This window comes from Rattus norvegicus, chromosome 5 (assembly GCF_036323735.1).
Source record: "Rattus norvegicus strain BN/NHsdMcwi chromosome 5, GRCr8, whole genome shotgun sequence".
Classification (NCBI taxonomy): domain Eukaryota; kingdom Metazoa; phylum Chordata; class Mammalia; order Rodentia; family Muridae; genus Rattus; species Rattus norvegicus.
The window spans coordinates 64444671-64464172 of record NC_086023.1 but is presented as its reverse complement, the minus strand read 5'-3'; the positions used below and the strand labels follow the sequence as shown (position 1 = coordinate 64464172).

At 46.4% G+C, this 19502-nt stretch overlaps 1 protein-coding gene across 4 annotated transcripts; it reads left to right on the top strand.

The window, feature by feature from the left end:
- The first annotated feature begins 5000 nt into the window (after nucleotides 1-5000).
- Slc25a51 (solute carrier family 25, member 51) lies at nucleotides 5001-18563 on the top strand. Of its 4 annotated transcripts, none has more exons than XM_063287630.1 (4): nucleotides 5001-5226; nucleotides 6874-7014; nucleotides 8957-9093; nucleotides 14568-18563. In XM_063287630.1, exon 4 carries the CDS (start codon nucleotides 14605-14607, stop codon nucleotides 15499-15501), a length of 897 nt encoding a protein of 298 aa, XP_063143700.1. In that variant the 5' UTR covers nucleotides 5001-5226; nucleotides 6874-7014; nucleotides 8957-9093; nucleotides 14568-14604; the 3' UTR covers nucleotides 15502-18563. The 4 variants fall into 4 exon arrangements, with proteins under 4 accessions (XP_063143700.1, XP_006238127.1, NP_001381226.1 ...); NM_001394297.1 differs by having other exon boundaries at nucleotides 5169-5226; nucleotides 8957-9065; XM_006238065.5 differs by lacking the exon at nucleotides 6874-7014.
- The last annotated feature ends 939 nt before the right edge of the window (nucleotides 18564-19502 follow it).

Below are 19502 nucleotides of genomic sequence, written 5' to 3'. Positions count from 1 at the left end.
GGTATGTAAGTTTTTCTCCCAGCTTCCCTGATCACAGGATCCCCGAGTGGTTCTTGTAAAAAAAATCCCTGGGTCCTTATGCTTGGCGATTTCCATTCAGATCTGAGGTTGGTCCCAGGAACCACAGCTTCCCTGGGGCATCAGAGTTTGGGTAACATTCTCTGGGGTAAAGGACAGTTTGCCCTGGAATTATCTTCACCTTTCGTGCCAGGGAAGGAGGAGCTATCAGTCACTGCTAACGAACTGTATGTCTGTGATCTGCCCAGGCCTGGAGGTGGTGCAGCCCCGCCCCACCTCTCCCAGGTAAACACAGGTCAAGGGATTTCTCCCGATAAACAAAACATGTGACAATCGGAGGGCATAGCCATTGTGTAACTGCTTGGAAATCCTAGAGCATTGTGCAAATGTTTACTGTGCATTGATTGGCCTTTTACTAGATAAAAACGTGTTTGAATTTCACAAGTTTGTGTCACTCGGATACCAAATGAGGTGTCTCCTGACGGTACTTCTCAGAGGTCAGAGGTCACCAAACTTTCTGGGACAAAGCTTGACATTTAGGTGTGTACCTGAGAGAGAAGCAACATTGAAGGATGGACCGAGGTCAGCCAAAGGTGCAGCTTGACCTTTCGTCCCTTAAACACTTCCAGGTAGCCTTCCCTGACTGCAGCTGGACCTGCTTCTTTTACTCTCAGCGTTTGGCAGCAGCCCCACCTCATGCCTCCTTAGGACTCTTTCTCTTCTGGGCTCTTTCTCTCCTGAGCTCATTCACGTACACATTCCTGATTCCTAAGGGACCTCCAGTCGTTTTCATGGGTTAGGATGTCAATCTGGAGTTGTCGTTTCCCATGAAGATCACTGGAGACTCGTGTCAAATATATAGACCAGCTGGTTGGGTTTTGCCTCGGAAATTCTAACTCTGCTTTGAGACTGGGACGCTACATTGGCGTGTGTCTCTTTGCCTAGTAACCTTGAATCTGATCTGTAGTAAATGTAAAGGCTGCCTAGGAGTTCTCACCCTGCCTCAGATTCTTCACTGCTGGGATTACAAATCCGGTCCCACCTCTCTGACCTAGAATCTAGGGAGTCTCTTCAGCCTCCGCTGTGCAAGCAATCATCCCAGGAGCCTGCTAAGTACCAACCTGGCTCCCAGAGGTCGAGTTGCCGGGAGATCCCAGCCGAAGTCAAGGCCATACCACTGCAAAGCAGTCAGATTTGATTCTCCGGGTGGGGCCGGGCTTTGTTTTGCAGTGCCTGGGGAGGGTGCCTAGAGTTAAGCGCATACTAAGCCAATGGTCTGGAACTGTGCAGCATGCCTGCTCTTTACTTTATTAACTTTATTCTTTTACGAGATGTCAAATGTGCTCACAGTTGCGGGGAGGGGGGCATCATTCATTGATCTGATGGGCTCTCATCCCCATGAATAGAAGTGAGTAGGCAGAACAGCCTCTCTGCTGAGGAGTTAACCTTGGCCCCTGTTTACAGATACAGGCTTGGAAAGGTGCCAGGGCACCCTGGGTGCAGCTCCGAGGGGAAACCACTTGCCCAACTTGTGTAAGGCCCTGGGCTCCGGCTCCTCAAAAGAAAATAAAAAGTTGAAAATGAACCAAGGAAAGGAGCAGGTCTCAGACCTGGCACACCCAGCATTTGGACAGACAGACGGTAGAGCCCGGGACGCGTGGTTCCCAGGAAAGGGCTGCCAGTGCACAGGACTCTGCAGCTTGAGGTAGTGAGGTCAGGTCAGGGACAGCAGGGAGGCTTTTGGAACTAAGGGGTGAAGAAGGGACAGGATATTTTCTTCTGGGCAGAGGGGGCAAAATGTGCATGGTTTGCAGTTCAGGGAAGGGATCGGGGCCTAGTGACAGAGCCGAGGGGTGTGAAGGGGCGTGGCAGAGTGGCCCAAAAGATTATAGGGAAGTGGGAAATACAGAGAGGAACAGAGAGGAAGGTCAGTGACCCCCTATAGAGGATGACCAGAGGTGACTTTATCTAAGCAGAGCTACTCAGTAACGGCAGTTTGCAGAAGTTAAGTTGGGCTAATGGGCCCTGGGGGCACCTGGCAGATTCCTAGAAAGCATGGGGGTGGGGTGGGGCAGTTAAAGGGTGCTTAAAACAATGAGGGGAGCGGCACCTTCATGTGCTTCTCCCAAAGCCTCAGCTGCATGGTCCGAAGTGTACTGGGAAAGCATGCTACCACTAAGCTAGCCTCTAGAAGTCCCTCTTTAACCTCTCTCTCCACAGGCATTTTATTGTGTTTTATTTTGGCAAACTGTTCTTTCTTTCCTTTTTCCTTCCTTCCTTCCTTTCCTTTTTTAAAAAAAGATTTATTTATTTTATATATATGATTACATTGTCACTGTCTTCAGACACACCAGAAGAGGGCATCGGATCCCATTACAGATGGCTGTGAGCCACCATGTGGTTGCTGGGAATTGAACTCAGGACCTCTGGAAGAGCAGTCAGTGTTCTTAACCACTGAGCCGTCTCTCCAGCTCCCTTCCTTCCTTTCTTTTTCTTTTGTTTTTTGTTGTTTTGTTTGTTTGTTTGTTTTTGTTGTTTTTTGAGATAGAGTTTCTCTGTTCAGCCCTAGCAGAGTCCTGGAACTTGAACGTACAGAGACCCGCCTGCCTCTGCCTCCCAAGTGGGATCAAGGAAGCACTCCATCATCACCTCCAGCTTATTGGCAAACCTTTATGCTCCCTTTTGAGCCAAACTTTTGAGTGGAAGAACGAGTCAGAACATTCTGTGCTTGTGATCTGTCTGTGAGGAAAAGACACCTTTAAGGATAACCTTAACACCCTGGCCACTCTGTGACTGCGAAGAGACAGGCGAGAGCAGTGAATTCTGCCCAGGGTGACCAGGGAAAGCCTTAGGTGGAAGACACAATGGGACCTTGCCAGGTTACCGTGAACTTGGACGGTGACAAGGACAAGGTTTATGGAATACAAGGATTTGCAAGATGTGAGCGACTGCTCAGCGCTGCACCTCAGGAGGTTATCGAGGGAGAAAGTCTCAGCAAGGCAGAGGAGCCAGACTGTGGGCCCTCCTGTGTGCCCAGTTAAGAAATGGGTTGCCTGGGAAGGCCCCGGCTGAGCAATGACGTGAATATACCTGGGTGAGAGGACGCTGTCTCAGGTCCGAAGAATAGTTTTAGGATCCAAACGAAAGACGGAAGGATAATGAATGGGGCTGGAAATGTAACGATAACCTGATGATGAATTCTAGATTTAAAAACAGGTGGTTCTCATCTCCACAGATACTCGAGAACAGTGACTAAAGTCCCCAGAAGCCTCTGACAAGAAACTGGAGGTCTGCGCTGTGGCCTGTAGCAGGAACGTGCTGGCTCCGCTTCAGACACGAGTGTTCTGGTGATGAGGGATTGGCACTCTTCTGAGTCAGTTACACCCTGCCTGCATGTTTAATTTCAAGTTTTCCCTTCTCTTTATATAACCTTTCCATTCTAGTCTGGAATTAATTATTTATGCTGATGAACACACTGGATACCCGCCTGGTTTCTTTGCTTTTTGAATAATACATTGGAATAGAAATTCACAGAAGCCAAGGCAAACATAATTTTGAGGTAAATGCCCTTTCTCCAATTGTTGCCCGATTTGTTCTAAACCATAATGTGGCCTTGTCATCATTCTGTGATCCAAAAAAACTGTCCCTTTGTGCCTGTGACTGGGGAGGTTCACACTAACAGGCCCACTCTCTGACATTTACTGTCTTATCCCCTCCCACTGCTGAGGTGACTTCCGTTACTGGCCCAAATTCCATCCGCTCATCCTGAGGTCCAGTTCAAACACCTCTTACCTATGAATCTGCCCCTGGTTCCTTCCTAAGGGGGAAAGCCTCTCCTACTCCCACATTTGTAGGCTTGAGTCCATCAGACTCTGAACTCCCTCGGAGGTACCTCCTCAAGGGGCCACGACTGTGTGTGTGGCAGAGGACACTATCATTGTGGCCCAACACAAAATCATGAACCTATTTTAAAAATTGAGGGTTGGGTGCTGGAGAGGCTGCTTGGTCACTCGGTTGTTAAGAACATATACTGCTCTTGTAGAGGACTTGAGTCTGACACCCACATGGGATGGTTCACAGCCTTTAGTAATTCGAGGATCAAGGAGCCTGAAGCCCTATTTCTGGTCTCTCTGGGTACTTATACACATGCGCTAACAGTAGAGTAAATCTTTTTTTTTTTTTTGGTTCTTTTTTTCGGAGCTGGGGACCGAACCCAGGGCCTTGCGCTTCCTAGGCAAGCACTCTACCACTGAGCTAAATCCCCAACCCCTATTTTCTTTTAAAAATGAATGTTTTGTAAATTTTTTCCTCTTAGGAACTTGATTAAATGAATCTCTAGATAAACTTCCTTTAAGGATGCTTTGCAACACCAAGATTGACTCTCCTGTTTGCTGACCTAGGAGGGGAAGCGTGGTTTCCGACACGGTTAGAAGCCTGTAAACACTGAGCAGGCTGGGTCACCCACCTAGAGAAGGTATGGGATGTTAGGTTAATCCCAGTTCTAAATAGCATACACTTCGTGCACATCCGGGAGTCTGCTGAAGAGCCTGCTCACCTTGTCCCTTCTGTCCACTGACATGTGTCGCCTGTGGTTCTGCAAATCAGAACCATTGTTCGAATGTCACAACACCGGGGAACCCATGCACGGAAAAGAGGAATAACTTGCCAAAAGTCACTCAAGGGATGACACGGCTATAATTGTGACCTGGCCTAGTGCTTCTTCCAAGACCCCCCAAACTGTGTGAGCATCTAAGGAAAAAGAGGCTAGCTGTATGACCGCATGTGCACACAGGTGTCCTGTGAAGTGCGGTGACAAAGAGCTCTCCACCAAGCTTTGAGAACACCTAATCAGAAGCTTTCGCGCCTTCACGCACGCGCCATCTATAGCCTTAGATCTCACTACAAGCTAGAGGACGCGTTTGCTGTTTTATGGTACAATAAAGCCACCGTATAACCTCAGCTTAAGGACGGGGTGGGGGGGACCAGCGGCACCCTTAGAGCATGGCAAAAGGTGTGACAAGAGTCACTAGCAGATCCGACGCTGTACAGGGAAGCCACAACGATACCCACACCCAGAGCAGGGCGGTGCCCTGTTCACGTGATCCGACAACGCCCCGCCCCGGCCCTGCTTGGGTCGAACCTGTCTGCGCTTGCGCGGGCGCGGGCTCGCTCGCCGGCCGTCCTGCGGGCGGGCGCCGGGGGCCATGGGTGAGTCCTGTGTCGGGTAGGGAACGGCGGCCCGTGTGCTCCAGCTTCTGGCCATAGAGAAGAGAGGCTTAGAGCAGGGTCGTGGGCTGGCGAGTTCCAGGTCCTGCGCTCGCATTACGTCTGGGCCCGGCGGCTGCGGCCGGGTTCCGGCCCAGGGGCCTGTGGTGCTGCGGCGCGCTCCGGCAGGGAGGCGCCCACAGCTCGGAATCTGCAGGCCCAGGGGATCGCCGTGGCTCGTGGTTCCCTTTGTCTGCGCCCCGCGGGATCGCGGTGGTCCGTGGTACCTCGTGGTGCTGGCGATTCCGCCCAGGGCCTCTCGGACCTCAGGGAGTGGGCAGATGGAAGCCTGGAGAATGCTCGTTTTGAGACACCATGTTTCATCGCGCAGTAAACAGTCTAAGCCGGGCGGGTGGGCGGGCGTCAATTGTTCCATTCTGTGCGGATTGTTGTATCTAGCTTAGGTAGAGGGTGTCAGCACCTCAGCCATGTTTACGACTTTTAGCTTAACCTTTGTTTTGGCCCTTACAGTCTGCCCAGCTGGTCCTAGTGCCCACCTTCTGTTTTGTTTTTACCTGTAGTCTGTTGAACAGAAGAATGAACTGTATGTGGAGTGATCATACCAAAATGGACCTCTGGCGTCTTTGCTTTGAAAGTATTTGAAGACTTAGGTCCAGGGCACATGAGAAACAAATCAGAGTCACCGTTAGTGTTTCTCCTTATGGCGACAAGACACTTCTGACAAGAATTGACTCTAGTCACCCTTGTCAGGTAGAAGGGAGCCAAGCTAGTGGATTTTCATCACAGGTGTAGCTTTATATTTGCAGTGGTAAAGTCACGCTGTAACTAGCACTTGAATCCTGCCTAACCCTGTTTTTGAATGCTGACTCAGACCTGCTGACTAGTGGGAATTCACATCTTTTGAGAATTACAGTTACCCTTTGCCCTGTTTTTGGACAAAGACCTTTGTACTAAGGTCATATCTGGCTTTTGCATATCCCTGTGGGCCGAAAGTTACATGGAATATTTAGAATTTACACTGTTTCTTACATCACAGAAGTTTGACCCTTGTTGGATCCAAGTGGATTTTGCTCCCTTGTGATAGGTTTGGTGGCTTATAGCAAACTAGTGCAGTCATGGTAAATGCATTTATAGTAAATTGCAAAGGAGAAATTTAAATAGAAACCAGTTCATCGGAGTTTAGTCAGTGATGAGAGTGTAGTAGCCAAAAACATGCCATGTTTTAAAATTTAAAAAAAAAAATTATGCCAAGGTGCTTGAATGGAGGTCAGAGGGCAACTTTCCAGATTTTTTCCGTCCACCTCCGGAGTAAGTTTGAGCTGATTGGCGGTAAACTCCTTACTTGATGAGCCATCTTGCCCACTCCCATATTCCAGACTCTTATCAGAACACTGCACACTGTCTTTCCTTCTTGCTGCTGCCTTAAGAAACTTGTTACAGGCTGCAGAGATGGCTCAGCTGTTAGAGGCTAGGCTCAAAACCAAAAAAAAAAAAAAAAAAAAGAGAGAGAGAGAGAGAGAGAGAAGCTAGTCACACCACTCTGGTGGGTGGAGTGCAGCTGACAGGAATGTTTTTAAGTCTGAAATCTGGGAGGTTTGCAAAACATTCCTTTTTTTTTTTTTTTGCTAGGCATGGTGGTTCACACCTTTAATCCCAGTACTCTAGGGGGCAGAGGCAGGTGGATCTCTTGAGTTCAAAGCCAGCCTGGTATACAGAGCAAGTTCCAGGACAGCCAAGGCTACACAGAGAAACCCTGTCTCAAAAAAAAAGGTACTTTTTTAAAATTTTCTGTATAGGACTCTTTAATACCTAGTAATGTAAGTGGTCAAGAATATTCCTAAATTTCTTATGGTCAGTTGCAGAGAGGTCTGTAAATAACTGACTACCTGGGCTATTCGTTTACCAACAAGGTCCATTATTACAGTCATAACAGAGTGGAGCAACTTTAACTTGCAAAGTTTTGGAAAATAACTGAAGAACTAGCCCAGTAGAAGGGAAAAGCAAATGTGGCCTTTGTTTTGTGGTGTTGGGGACTGAGCCCAGCAGGGAAGTAATCTGTTGAGGGTCCCTGAGCTGAGCAAGGTGATTGTTAAAGGGCCCTAATGACTTGAGTTTCTTCAGGACCACAGCTGTAACCAACTGCTAGATGGTAACTTTAGAATGTGGGATACTCAGCTGGGCACACTGGCCAATGCTGACCATCCTCTGCACCTACGGAACTCGAGGCCAGTCATGGCCAGATGACTCGACCCGTACATAAGTGTTCACAGCGTAAAGATGAAGTAGTCTTTGAATTTGTAAATTGTTAGACTAGTGTATGGTTGTGGACATTAAATGTTTTTGTTGATTCCTGGGATTTGTGGGAGAGGGGTTAGGGAGGTGGGGCAGATCTCTCTATGTAGTCCTTGATGTCCTAGAACTGTAGACCAGGCTGTCCTTAAACTCACAGAGATCCTCCTGCCTGAGTGCTGAGTTAAAGACCTGAGCAGCCACACCCAGGGGTTTTCGTTGATTATAACAGTAACTATGACAGTAAAAAAGAACAAGACATATAGTATCAGCCATTTCTGTGCCAGGTTTTAATTTTTTAAAGCTTACTTAATTTTAGTTGGTAAACATTAATTTTCTATTGTTGAGTATAGTACTAATAAGAGTGTTTAGCTGGGTATGGGATGCACACCTTTAATCCCAACACTTGGGAGGCAGACAGGTAGATCTCTGTGAGTTTGAGGCCAGCCTGGTCTACATAGAGTTCCAGGACAGCCAGGGCTATACAGACAAACCCCGTCTCAAAACAAAAAAATCCAAGATAAAAAACAAACCAATTTTTAGACAGGCCTGATAGTACCTATAATTATAGCATTTAGAGGCAGAGGCAGGAGACTTAGGAGTTTATGGTCAGTCTGGGCCAAACTAAAGCAAGGCCTGGTCTCAAACTCACAGAAGTTTTGACCTCATGTCCATCAGCTGAGGCAGTAAAAGCCTGGCGGTTGAAGACTGAACAGTTAATGGTTAACAAGCTCAGTATCTGGCGAGCTGCAGTGCCTATAGAGCATTGTCCCGTGTTCTCACAGGTGGCGGCAGAGACTCCGGTGCGGAGCCAGAGGTCCTGACCACACCCAGCACTATACCCGGTTACTCAACAGCACATCTGCAGGCTGCAGGCCCAGACCCACACAGACACAGACACAGTTTAACAAGGAAAAAGGAAAAAAACTATCGTCTCAGATATTTTACAGAGGCTTGCAACCACAGTAGATACTGTTGAAATTTCCTGGGGTTGGGGATCTAGCTCAGTGGCGCAAGGCCCTGGGTTCGGTCCCCAGCTCGGAAAAAAATAAAAAATAAAAAATAGAAAAAAAAAAGAAATTTCCTGAGGACTGTAGGCAGTCACTGAAGAACCTTGTTGGGCCTAGAGGGACACTAAACAACCGGCTACTGTGCTCAAAAGGAGCAAATACTCCATCGTGTCGTTTCTTTTTTTAAATATTTATTCATTACATATGAATACACTGTAGCTGTCTTCAAACACACCAGAAAGGGTGTTGGATCCCATTACAGATGGCTGTGAGCTGCCATGTGGTTGCTGGGATTTGAACTCAGGACCTCTGGAAGAGCAGTCAGTGTTCTTATTTCTGAGCCATTTCTCTGGCCCCCACTTTATAAGAATATAAAAATTAAACCAGATTTTCTTTCCTTTTTTTTTTTAAAGGAAATGCACTTATCAAAATTGACTTCAGAAGAGAGAAGGCTAACGATGGAAAACACTGGGAAAGTGACCAGAAAGCTGTCCTCGGTGCCAGGCCCAGTTGATGTCACAGGTAAAGTCTTCTAAACTTAAAGGAACAGGTAATGTTGAAGTCCTACCGTGGTGTTGCACACTTTTGATCCCAGCACTCAGGAGGCAGAGAGAAGCAGGCGGATATCTGTAGTTCAAGGCCAGCCTGGTCTACAGAGCAAGTTCCAGGACAGCCAAGGTTACACAGAGAAACCCTATCTCAGAAAACCAAAATAAATTAAAATAAAGGACCAAATAATGTTGGTAGCATTGAAGTTGTTCCACAGCATAAGGAAAGACACACAGGTTGGCTCTCCTAAAGCCAGTTGAACAGACACTGGAGCTTGATTTGAAAGTCAGAAGCAGGGATCTCGGGAATAGTGGTAGGAAGCAGACCACAGAATGATACCGAATGGAGGTGGGAAGGGTGGCTCAGTGGCTGGGTCCTGGCTTGTCATGAACCAAAAACCAAAACCAAGATCCTAGCAAATGCTACTTAGGTGAAGCCAGGCGTCACCCTGTGCTCTAAGGCTAGCAGGACGGGCTTTGACTCAGATAGCTCCATTTGTAGTGCTGTGCCTGTCTCTTCTGTGTGTGGTGAGTGACATCATCAGCCTGGTTTTGACTTTGTCGTGATGGTGTGTTTGGTAGGAACTGCACCTTAAGTAATCTTCACTGTCTTGTGACAGACAGAAGGGGCGCTGTGCTCTTTTGATGTGACACCACAGTGAGCAGTGCTCCTGTGTATATCAGGTGTCTGAACTCTCCTCAGGGACTCAGGTAATCAACAAATACTATTAACATGCATGGAGCCCCGGGTTCAGTCCTCAGTACCAAAGAGAAACACATGCATTTCTCACACGATATTTTCACCCATACTGGATTTATCAGGATGCAACCTGAGGGACATCTAAACATTGGCCAAGTACTAAAGCAGAGAACAGTAACAGTTCAGTCTTGAGCACCTTCTGTACACCACACCACTCGCAGGGCACGCTCTCTTCACTCTTAACTGAGCCAGCCTCTGAGATAGTTAATGTCCCTGTCTTGTAAACAAAGCAACTGTGACTTGCTGAAGCTCACAGGTACCTGTGAGAGAGCTGGGATTTTACCTCAGGCAATTAGTAGGTTCTAAGGCTCCTGTGTCACTCAGGCTCTGATTCCAGGATCTCTGTGGCCATTGCTGAGCTTCCTGAGAACATTTGACCAAAGTTCAAGATGGTTCCAATGGTAGGTGCAGAAGAGCTTAAAGTTCGTGCTGTGGCAGGAGACTGCATAATTCCCCTGTGCTGGTTTAGAAGGAAAACTCTGGTTGTGAGTGCTGTATTCTGTTAAAGGTCTGCAGTTTCTGATTCTTCTCTGGGCCTGGGCTCCGCCATCTTCCCTCTCTTCAGCATTTGTCGTCCTGACAGTTAGCAATAGCATAGTGTGGTAATGTAGGAAAATCTTGAAGAATTGAACAGGCTTTTGTTTTTATTCGAATTGAAGGCCTAGATAGTTTGTCTGACCTGTTTCATTTCCCACTGAATGCCTTGCAGTGTGGCTTAGCTTGATAACTTCCCACCCCTTTGGTGCTGCTGCTGTGGTATGTGATGATTTTGGCTTCGTATCCACAGCTGAGAGGCTAATCAGTCGACAGCTGTATTCGCCGATGAGGAGCGCTGCACTGTCTCCCAGAGAGCATTGTACTATATTATAGACCTTCCAGTGCACAGAGCCTCGTCACAGTCCTGCTGGTGCCTGTGTTTTGTCATTGTTGGGTCTTTATTGCATGTATGTGCATGCATATGTGATGCCGTGCAGTGGAGGTCAGGATGCCACTTCTGGGAAGCCTCCCAGCCTCTTTCTGAGGCGGGCTTGTGCTCGTCAGTGTTTCAGCATGGCTACTCTAGGCTGCGTGAACTTGTATGGCAATGGCTCTCAACCTAAGGTTCTCCATATCTTTGGAGGTAGAACAGCCTTTTCACAGGAGGCAAATATCACATGTCCTGCATATCAGATATTTACAACACAATGTATAACAACATAATCACAGTTAGGAAGTAGCTGCAATGATTTAAGGTTTGGGGGTCAGCATGAGGAACTGTATTAAAGGTCACAGTGTTAGGAAGGTTGTGAGCCACTGCTCTAACAGGTTCCACAGCCTCTGCCTGCCAGCTCTTTATGTAGGTTCCAGGCCTCAAATTAGGGTCTTTAGTCTTAGCAGGAAAGCCTGCTAAGATGTCTCCCTGGCACCTGGTTTATTTGTTGTGTTTGTGAGTGAAGGTGTTTTATTGTTGTTTTTGATACTAGACATTCAAGTGGGTAGAAAGTGATAATTTCGATTTGTATTTCTCTCATGATTTATAAAGTTGGCCATCTTTCTTGTGCCTGTTGACCATTTTGTATGTAGTCTTTATTGTGACATGTTCATTCAAGTCCTTTGCTCATTTTTTAACTGGGTTTTTTTACTCTTTTGCTGCTGAGTTGTTAAACGTTGTCTCTTACTATGGAAGAATCAGTCCATTGACAAATGCAAGGACCTTGAGATGTGGCTCCACGGTTAAGAGTGCTTGGTGCCGGGGTTGGGGATTTAGCTCAGTGGTAGAGAAGGCCCTGGGTTCGGTCCCCAGCTCCGGGGGAAAAAAAAAAAAAAGAGTGCTTGGTGCCCTTTCAGGAAGCAGTTCCAGGGAATGAGCCAACACCCTCTTGCCCTCACTTGGCCTCCACAGGACCTGCCAGCAACTGCTCATACTTGCACGTAGGTAACAACATCCGTTTAGTCCCAGCACTATATATACTATGGAGGCAGAGGCAGGTGGATCTCTGTGAGTTTGAGGCCAGCCTGGTCTACAGAGCAAGTTCCAGGATAGCCAGGGCTACACAGAAAACCTGTCTTGGAAAGCAAAACAAACAAACAAACAAAATCACTTTACAAATACTAAAAGTCACTGGATGGTAGTGGTGGACACCTTTAATCCTTGCACTCGGGAGGCAGAGGCAGGAGGATCTGAGTTCAAGGCCATCCTGGTTTACAGAGTGAGTTCTGGGACAGCTAAGGCCACAGAGAAACTGTCTTGAAAAACCAAAAAGATAAAAAAAATAACTAAAATCAAGCTGAGCGGCCAAGACCTGCGGACATCTGGGTTTTGGCCCAGCCTGGTCTATAGAACAAGTTCCAGGACAGCATGGTCTACACAGAGAAACCTTGTTTCCATAAAGCAAAACTGCCTAAAAATCTAAACTATAGTAAGATTACTGTTTTGTCACCAAATAAAAGGTGGCTTCAGGAGTGGTCCTTGGGATGAAAGGATTGTCTTGAGGTGGAATCTTGCTTTATAAACAGTCTGACCCTGTGATGGTTTGCATGTGCTTGGCCCAGGGAGTGGCACTATTAGAAGGTGTGGCCTTGTTGGAGGAAGTGTGTCACTGTGGGGGTGGGCTTGGAGACCCTCCTCCTAGCTGCCTGAGGATGCTCAGTCTGTTCCTGGCTTCCTTTGGGTGAAGATGTAGAACTCAGCTCCTCCTGCACCAGGCCTGCCTGGATGCTGCCATACTCCCGCCTTGATGATAATGGACTGAACCTCTGAACCTGTGAGCCAGCCTCAGTTAAATGTTGTTCTTATAAGAGTTGCCTTGGTCATGGTGTCTGTAACTAAGACAGGCCCCCAACTTGCAGTTGTCTGTCTTCCGCTGGCTGAGTGCTGTTATTACAGGAAGGCTTCAGGCCTGACTAGAGCCAGATATTTTACTGTTTTTATTGTTAGTTTAAGTTTTTAGAAATTACATTTTTATTTATCTTGTGTGGAGATGGTTCACGTGTTGCAGTCAGAAGAGAACTTGCAGGAGTTGGTTCTCTCTTCCAAATGTGGGTCCCAGAGATCAAACTCAGGCCATCAGGCTTGGTGGCAGACACCTTTACTGCTGAGCCATGTTGTGGAAACACATAAAACTAAGACCTTGGGCTGGAGAGATGGCTCAGCAGTTAAGAGCACCCGACTACTCTTCCAGAGGTCCTGAGTTCAATTCCCAGCAACCACATGGTGGCTCACAACCATCTGTAAAGAGATCTGATGCCCTCTTCTGGTGTATCTGAAGACAGCTACAGTGTACTTATATATAATAAATGAATAAATCTTTAAAAAAAAAAAAAAAAAAAAAACTAAGACCTTGCTTCCTCAGGGAGAGCAAGACTGTGAGTGTATCTTCGCATCTCCATCTCAGTATCTGCCGTCCTGCCTGTGACCCAGGCAACTGTCCCGAGTCATTGCCAGGCGCAGTAGCAGTGGGGGACACTAGGGTCCCTGTCAGAGTGGGCTGGCCCTGTGTCACTGGAACTCCTTTTTCTCATATAAAACTAGAAGGATAACTTTATAGTTTGAAGAATTATATATATGACACCTTAACCCCATTCTTCCATGACCTTCGCATCCCACATCTACAGCTGCGCTAACAGGCACTCAGTGTCACAGACGCTGAGACTCTGTGACCAATTTGCTTACTTGACCGTGCTGACTAGACTAGTCTTTATTGTCTTTGAGGATCCAATGCCTAGCAGAAGGCCAAGTTCACAGGCACTAAATAAGTGTGAATACAAGTGGAATGCATGGTGTAATTTGCTGTTGTATCTCTTGGGAAGACTTTGCTTTTCCCCTGTGGTCTCACTTGAAGCCTTAGCTGGCCTGGAGCTTGACTGGGTAGATTGCAGGCTGACCTTTTAACTTCTGCGGTCTTCCGCCTCCACTTCTCCAGTGTTGGACTTCTGAGCCTGGCCCCTCTAGGGGAGCTGTGAGTCCTGTTTCAGTAGGATGATGCCACTCTCTGGTTCTGTAGAATAGCCATTGTTTAGAAACTGGGTCAGTGACCTCAGTGCTTCAGAAAGCTTTCACTTACATGGATTGACATTCAAGTTTCAGGGATTAAAACAAGTTTGAAATAGTAATTACTGTTAAAAAAGCAGCGATGAACTATGGCCTGTTGATATCACATTTTTATGAAAAGTAATTTGCATATTCTGTGCCTCCCACGTGTTTTATAACTTTCTCTACTCCTGCGTGGCTAACACAGAGGTGGAGCCTTCTGCCTGCTTCTTCAGTCTGTTGTAAGGGTTGTTTCGGTAAAAGTGATTGCAGAAAGGGAGAACCCAGGATTTCTCTTGTACACCTCTGAAATATTTCTAAACAACTAGTGGTCTAATGCTAGTCATTAGAGTAGGGCTAGGATTCTAGAACTTGAGATTGTGAGTTGAAGGCTAGCCTGAGCATGCTCGTTCTCTCCCTGTCTGTGTCTGTCTGTCTCTCTTTCTCTCTGTCTCTCTCTCAAGACTGTCATAAAACAAGAGTAGCAACAACAAATGCCACAGAAAGCAAACTCCTACTGTGAGTGTAGAAACAGCATACTGACTGAATTGCATTAATATGGACAATTAGTAGAAGTAGTTTTTTGTCTAAAGGTAGAGTATTACTAATCCAGTTTTAAAGGGAAGATAGAGAGTGTAGACATTGGAGTGGGCTGGGGCAGACTGCATGAGCCGTGCTCTCTGTAATACCTCGATTGTTCCTTACAGGCTAAGTCTTCCCCAGAGAGGAGCGGCTGGAAGCACCATGATGGGCTCAGAAGCTCATGACAAGAGGCCTCCGATGTTGACCTCATCAAACCAGGACTTGTCACCTCACCTCGCGGACGTGGGGCAAATAAAGCATTACTTCTGTGGCTGCTGCGCCGCTTTCAACAACGTGGCCATCACTTACCCTGTTCAGAAGATCCTCTTCCGGCAGCAGCTGTACGGCATCAAAACCCGGGACGCCATCCTGCAGTTGAGGAAGGATGGGTTCCGCAACTTGTACCGGGGAATCCTCCCCCCACTGATGCAGAAGACGACCACGCTGGCGCTTATGTTTGGTCTGTATGAGGACCTGTCGCGCCTGCTCCGCAAGCACGTGAGCAACGCTCCTGAGTTTGCCACCCGAAGTGTGGCAGCACTGCTTGCCGGGACAACAGAAGCCATTCTCACTCCATTGGAAAGGGTTCAGACTTTGCTTCAGGACCACAAGCATCATGATAAGTTCACAAACACTTACCAGGCCTTCCGGGCGCTCAGATGCCATGGGGTTGCAGAGTATTACCGAGGCTTGGTGCCCATCCTTTTCCGAAATGGATTCAGCAATATCCTTTTCTTTGGCCTTCGTGGGCCCATTAAGGAGCATCTGCCTACTGCCACTACAAATAGTGAACATCTGGTCAACGACTTCATCTGTGGAGGTGTGCTCGGAGCCATGCTGGGCTTCTTAAGCTTCCCCGTTAATGTTGTAAAAGCTCGAATACAGTCTCAGATTGGTGGGCCGTTCCAGTCTCTCCCCATGGTTTTCAAGACAATCTGGATAGAACGGGACAGGAAACTGATCAATCTTTTCAGAGGTGCACATCTGAATTACCACCGCTCGCTCATCTCCTGGGGAATAATCAATGCAACTTATGAGTTTTTGTTAAAGATTGTGTGATAATGTCACTACCTGAGATGTTATTCTCAATTGAGTAGACCTAAGGAAAATGCAATTTAGCTTTGTTCCTAATTGGCTTAAATAAGGTGGTGTCATTAAGATCAAGCCCTAATTACGGACAAAGCCTTGACAAACAGTGCAGATTTCAGTGGGCAGGGGTCAGGGTTAGGGTTTGGTCATTTCTCCAGAGCCTCAGGTTGTTGCCTGGGAACCAGCCTGTACCTGATGGCCTTTCAGGGCAGCTGTCACCGGGATAGATCTCATCCTCCCGGAAGGGTTGCTAGGCCTTCTGTGTGGAAACTGTGGCGTCAGCAGCCAGAGCACATGCTCCTGGCCCAGGGCTTCTCAGGCTCACTCTCACCTCATGTATTTTGTCTCTGCTCGTAGGAGAGTCATCGTCATTAAACCCGAGCTCTGCATGGAGGACTGGAGCAGAGGTGGCGCTCAGTGCCATGGCTGTGGCTCCATGATGAATTGTTGGGGTTAGCTTTGAAATGACGTGCTGTTAAGATAGCCATTCTCCAAACTATTTCTGTTCAGTTTTGATAGAATTAAGCAGCTAGTGAAAGCTTCCATTTTACTGTTTAGCTTTGAACATTTTCTGTTTAATTCTGAATATGACTTTAAGCCCTTCCAGAATGTCCTTGTGCTGTTTTTACTGAATTCATTGCCAAAAGATCGGGTGCCCTAGTTAACACATTGTGTGCTTCACCACTGTAAGCGGTTCACTGCAAGCTCTACTGTTCTGCTTGACTTGTTTGTGCTACTGGTGTGGACACAGCCGACCAGTGGGGACACTGTCCCTTGTGAGTAGTAACTGTCATGTCTGTCCTGTTCTCTGGTACTAGACTTTAAAAAATAAACACTTCCATATAGTTTTACTTTGGGAGTCTTAATATAGTCCCAGGTCTTTTTTTCTGGTTTCTCAGTGTTGCAGAGTAAGGTAAGGAGCAGAGGCTGCTTCCCCTCCATCCGGCCCCCTCTGTCTCTGAAAAGAAAGATGTCAGGGTTCTGACACTCTAGGAGCCCGGTTACCACTGTGCCACTTAAGAGTGTCTGCTCTAGGGGTTGGGGATTTAGCTCAGTGGTAGAGCGCTTGCCTAGCAAGCACAAGGCCCTGGGTTCAGTCCCCAGCTCCGAAAAAAAGAAAAAAGAAAAAAAAAAAAAAAAGAGTGTCTGTTCTAAGTAACAGCACTGACTTCTGGGGCTCACTCAGGTAGGACTCAACTAGCAGGAACCAGGCCAAGGAGCCACAGTTATTTTCTGAGTAAATATTGTGAAAGACTAACAATTCAACTGAAATAACATGTCTGGAGAAGTAGCTTAGAATCTTAAAGAGGCTGTCTGTAAACACCACAGGTAAACTTGTTTCCCAGGATTTGACACAAGAAAGTCAGTTTCTTTGTTTTTTTTAATGGTGCTAGGGATTGAACCCAGGGCCTTGCACATCCTAGGCACTTGCTGTCCCGCTGAGCTACACTCCAGCCTCCCCAGTTTTTGTTTTACTTGATTTTATTTTGAGACCGGTTCTCAACATTCTGCCTTCTGAGTGCTGGGATTAAAGGCATCCCCAGTCCTTAAGGATAAGTTTCTTACTAACAGTTTTTCATCTTGAGGTAATTGCATACAAATGTGTGTGTGTGTATGTGTGTGTGTGTGTGTGTGTGTGTGTGTGTGTATGTGTGTGTATGTATATGTGTGTACATGTGCGTGCACCTTCAGGCTGAAACCAGACCCTTAACTGGAGTTTCTGGGGAAGGTAATCCAAAACAGCTCTTTACCTCTAACTCCACTAAAGCTGGTTAAAGGAAGCTAACATCGCCCGGCTGTAAGGGTTGGGAGCCCAGTAAGTATTGGGGTGGCAGAAACGGAGGTCAGTGGTTTTGGAGCAACACTGATGGAAGAGTTGGTGCGGTATGGTGTGGTGCAGACATTAAGGGGCAAATGTGAGGACTCAGCAGACAAGCATTTGACGGAGATCCATCTGAGTAGTACTGTGTCTCAGTTATGGTTGGTGAGAACTCTCACTAATGAGATAGCGCCTCGGTTCCTGACCCCCGTGTCCGCGTGCAGTATTGTGCACCCATGGCCTGTCCAAGTGCAGCACAGGGGGAGGAGGGGTGAGTTAATCAGGGACTACACTTGCTTGGCCCTGAGTGTCATTGGCCTTCAGAGAGAGGAAGAGGCCTTGTTCTCTTACACTCCATGCAGGTGGTTGTGTTAGTTGTAAAGCACTCTGTGACGTGCATTTAAGGGTAGTGCTTTTGCTTTGCTGTCCTAATTATGTGGCGTTCCTAATGCTTTTTAACTTTTAAACACTTTGTCACCCTTAGAGTTCTTGAAGACAAGATTGCAGTGTATTACAGAGGTGGCTTTGTCTCTGATAACTTTGACAAAATTCAGAACTTGTGACCCACTTTGAACTTTTATGTCAGACTGTAATTAATAGAGTCTTAACTAGTACAGTGATATTTTTTAAAGGCAAAAAGACTAAAGAACTCTCCGAAAAGCTTTAAAGTGGCCTTTGTGTTACATGCGTGGCATGGGTGGCTCATGAGTGCAGGACACGAGTGATCCGTGTGTCCTATCTGATGTCACCAGGAACCTACGAGTTTTGCATTTAACACATGTCAGTGCCGTGAACCCTCAGGACTGCAGCAGAGTCAACACAGCCTCTGCATTGTGGCAAATTGGTGTTCGGCTTCTTTTGTGGTTAGAGACAGATGTGTGTGCCTATCAGCATTTATCTCGTGGTTGGTCTTATAATCACTTGCTATATATTGTGACCCTGTGCAATAAAGCAGAATTGTACATACATAGTTCTATTTGGGTACCTGAAATTCCTAAGCTCAATTACAATGTAGATAAACTTGTAAGGTTTAGAGGACTGGCCTGTCGCGTAAGTGGTTAACAGAGAATGAACCCTGGTTCCGGGGTGGTATGAGCCGAGTTGGTGCGGTCACAGCTGAATCAGACTATTAGCAGTAAGGCATTCATACTTGGATTCCCTATGTCAAATGTATTTTTTTCTCATATACAAATAAATGCATATCAAAAACGAATATGTTCTCTCTAAAGATTTTTCCATTTTTAATGCTCTTTGTATAAATCTAATGTTCCTTGCTTGCCAAATTGGTGAGTGGGTCTACATGTATTTCCCCTTTTCATTATTAAAAGTAGCTAAACAGAAAGCTTCAGTTGCTCTCTCGAGTTGTGACTGAGTTTGAGTAATGTTAAACTTTGGGGATGTGTTTTGTGGTTGGGTATTTTCTTACCACAAGCAATCTTGTGTGTGTGTGTGTGTGTGTGTGTGTGTGTGTGTGTGTGTGTGTGTGTGATTAGCCCGCCAGTCTTTCTAGTACATTGAGTACTGGCTCAGCAATTCTGAAGGCTCAGCAAGGGTAACAGGCCTAACCTCTTAAGAATAAGTACAATGTATCAGTGATTCACAAGAACTGATACTTTGTTTTTCTTTTTTTCGCCCTTGTTACTTAGTATTTAATGTCTCAAACACATTCTGTCCTCAATGAGATTTGGATTTAGTTAATGTAAACACAGAGTTTATCATACTCATAATGTAAATGACTTCCAAGGAAATTAAGTAGCTGTCGCTGCTGTTGCTTTTAACAACGAAAGGAAGCAAACAGCTAGGAACACATAATTCAAAACATTTGTTTAGGGCTTAAGTAGAGAGCCTACTTAGCCTGGAGACAGATCCCCAACCTTGGAAAATATATACATGCACACATATATACACACATACACAGATAGACCCATACATACATACACACACCCATGTAAAGGTGGAACAAGAAAACTGACCCCCTGAAAGTTGTCTTCTGACCTCTACACAAATAATGATAATAAAAATCTCACACAAAAATTTTTAAGTTTTCTAACTGACTTTATACAGGGATTATCCATGATACACGCACCACGCATGTGTGTATACGCACATACATACACAAACACACACACACGCACACATTTTAGTCCTAATT

What these genes read in the sequence shown, in the direction of transcription:
- Slc25a51 (XM_006238065.5), top strand. Translation starts at nt 14,605, where the DNA reads ATGATGGGCTCAGAAGCTCATGACAAGAGGCCTCCGATGTTGACCTCA.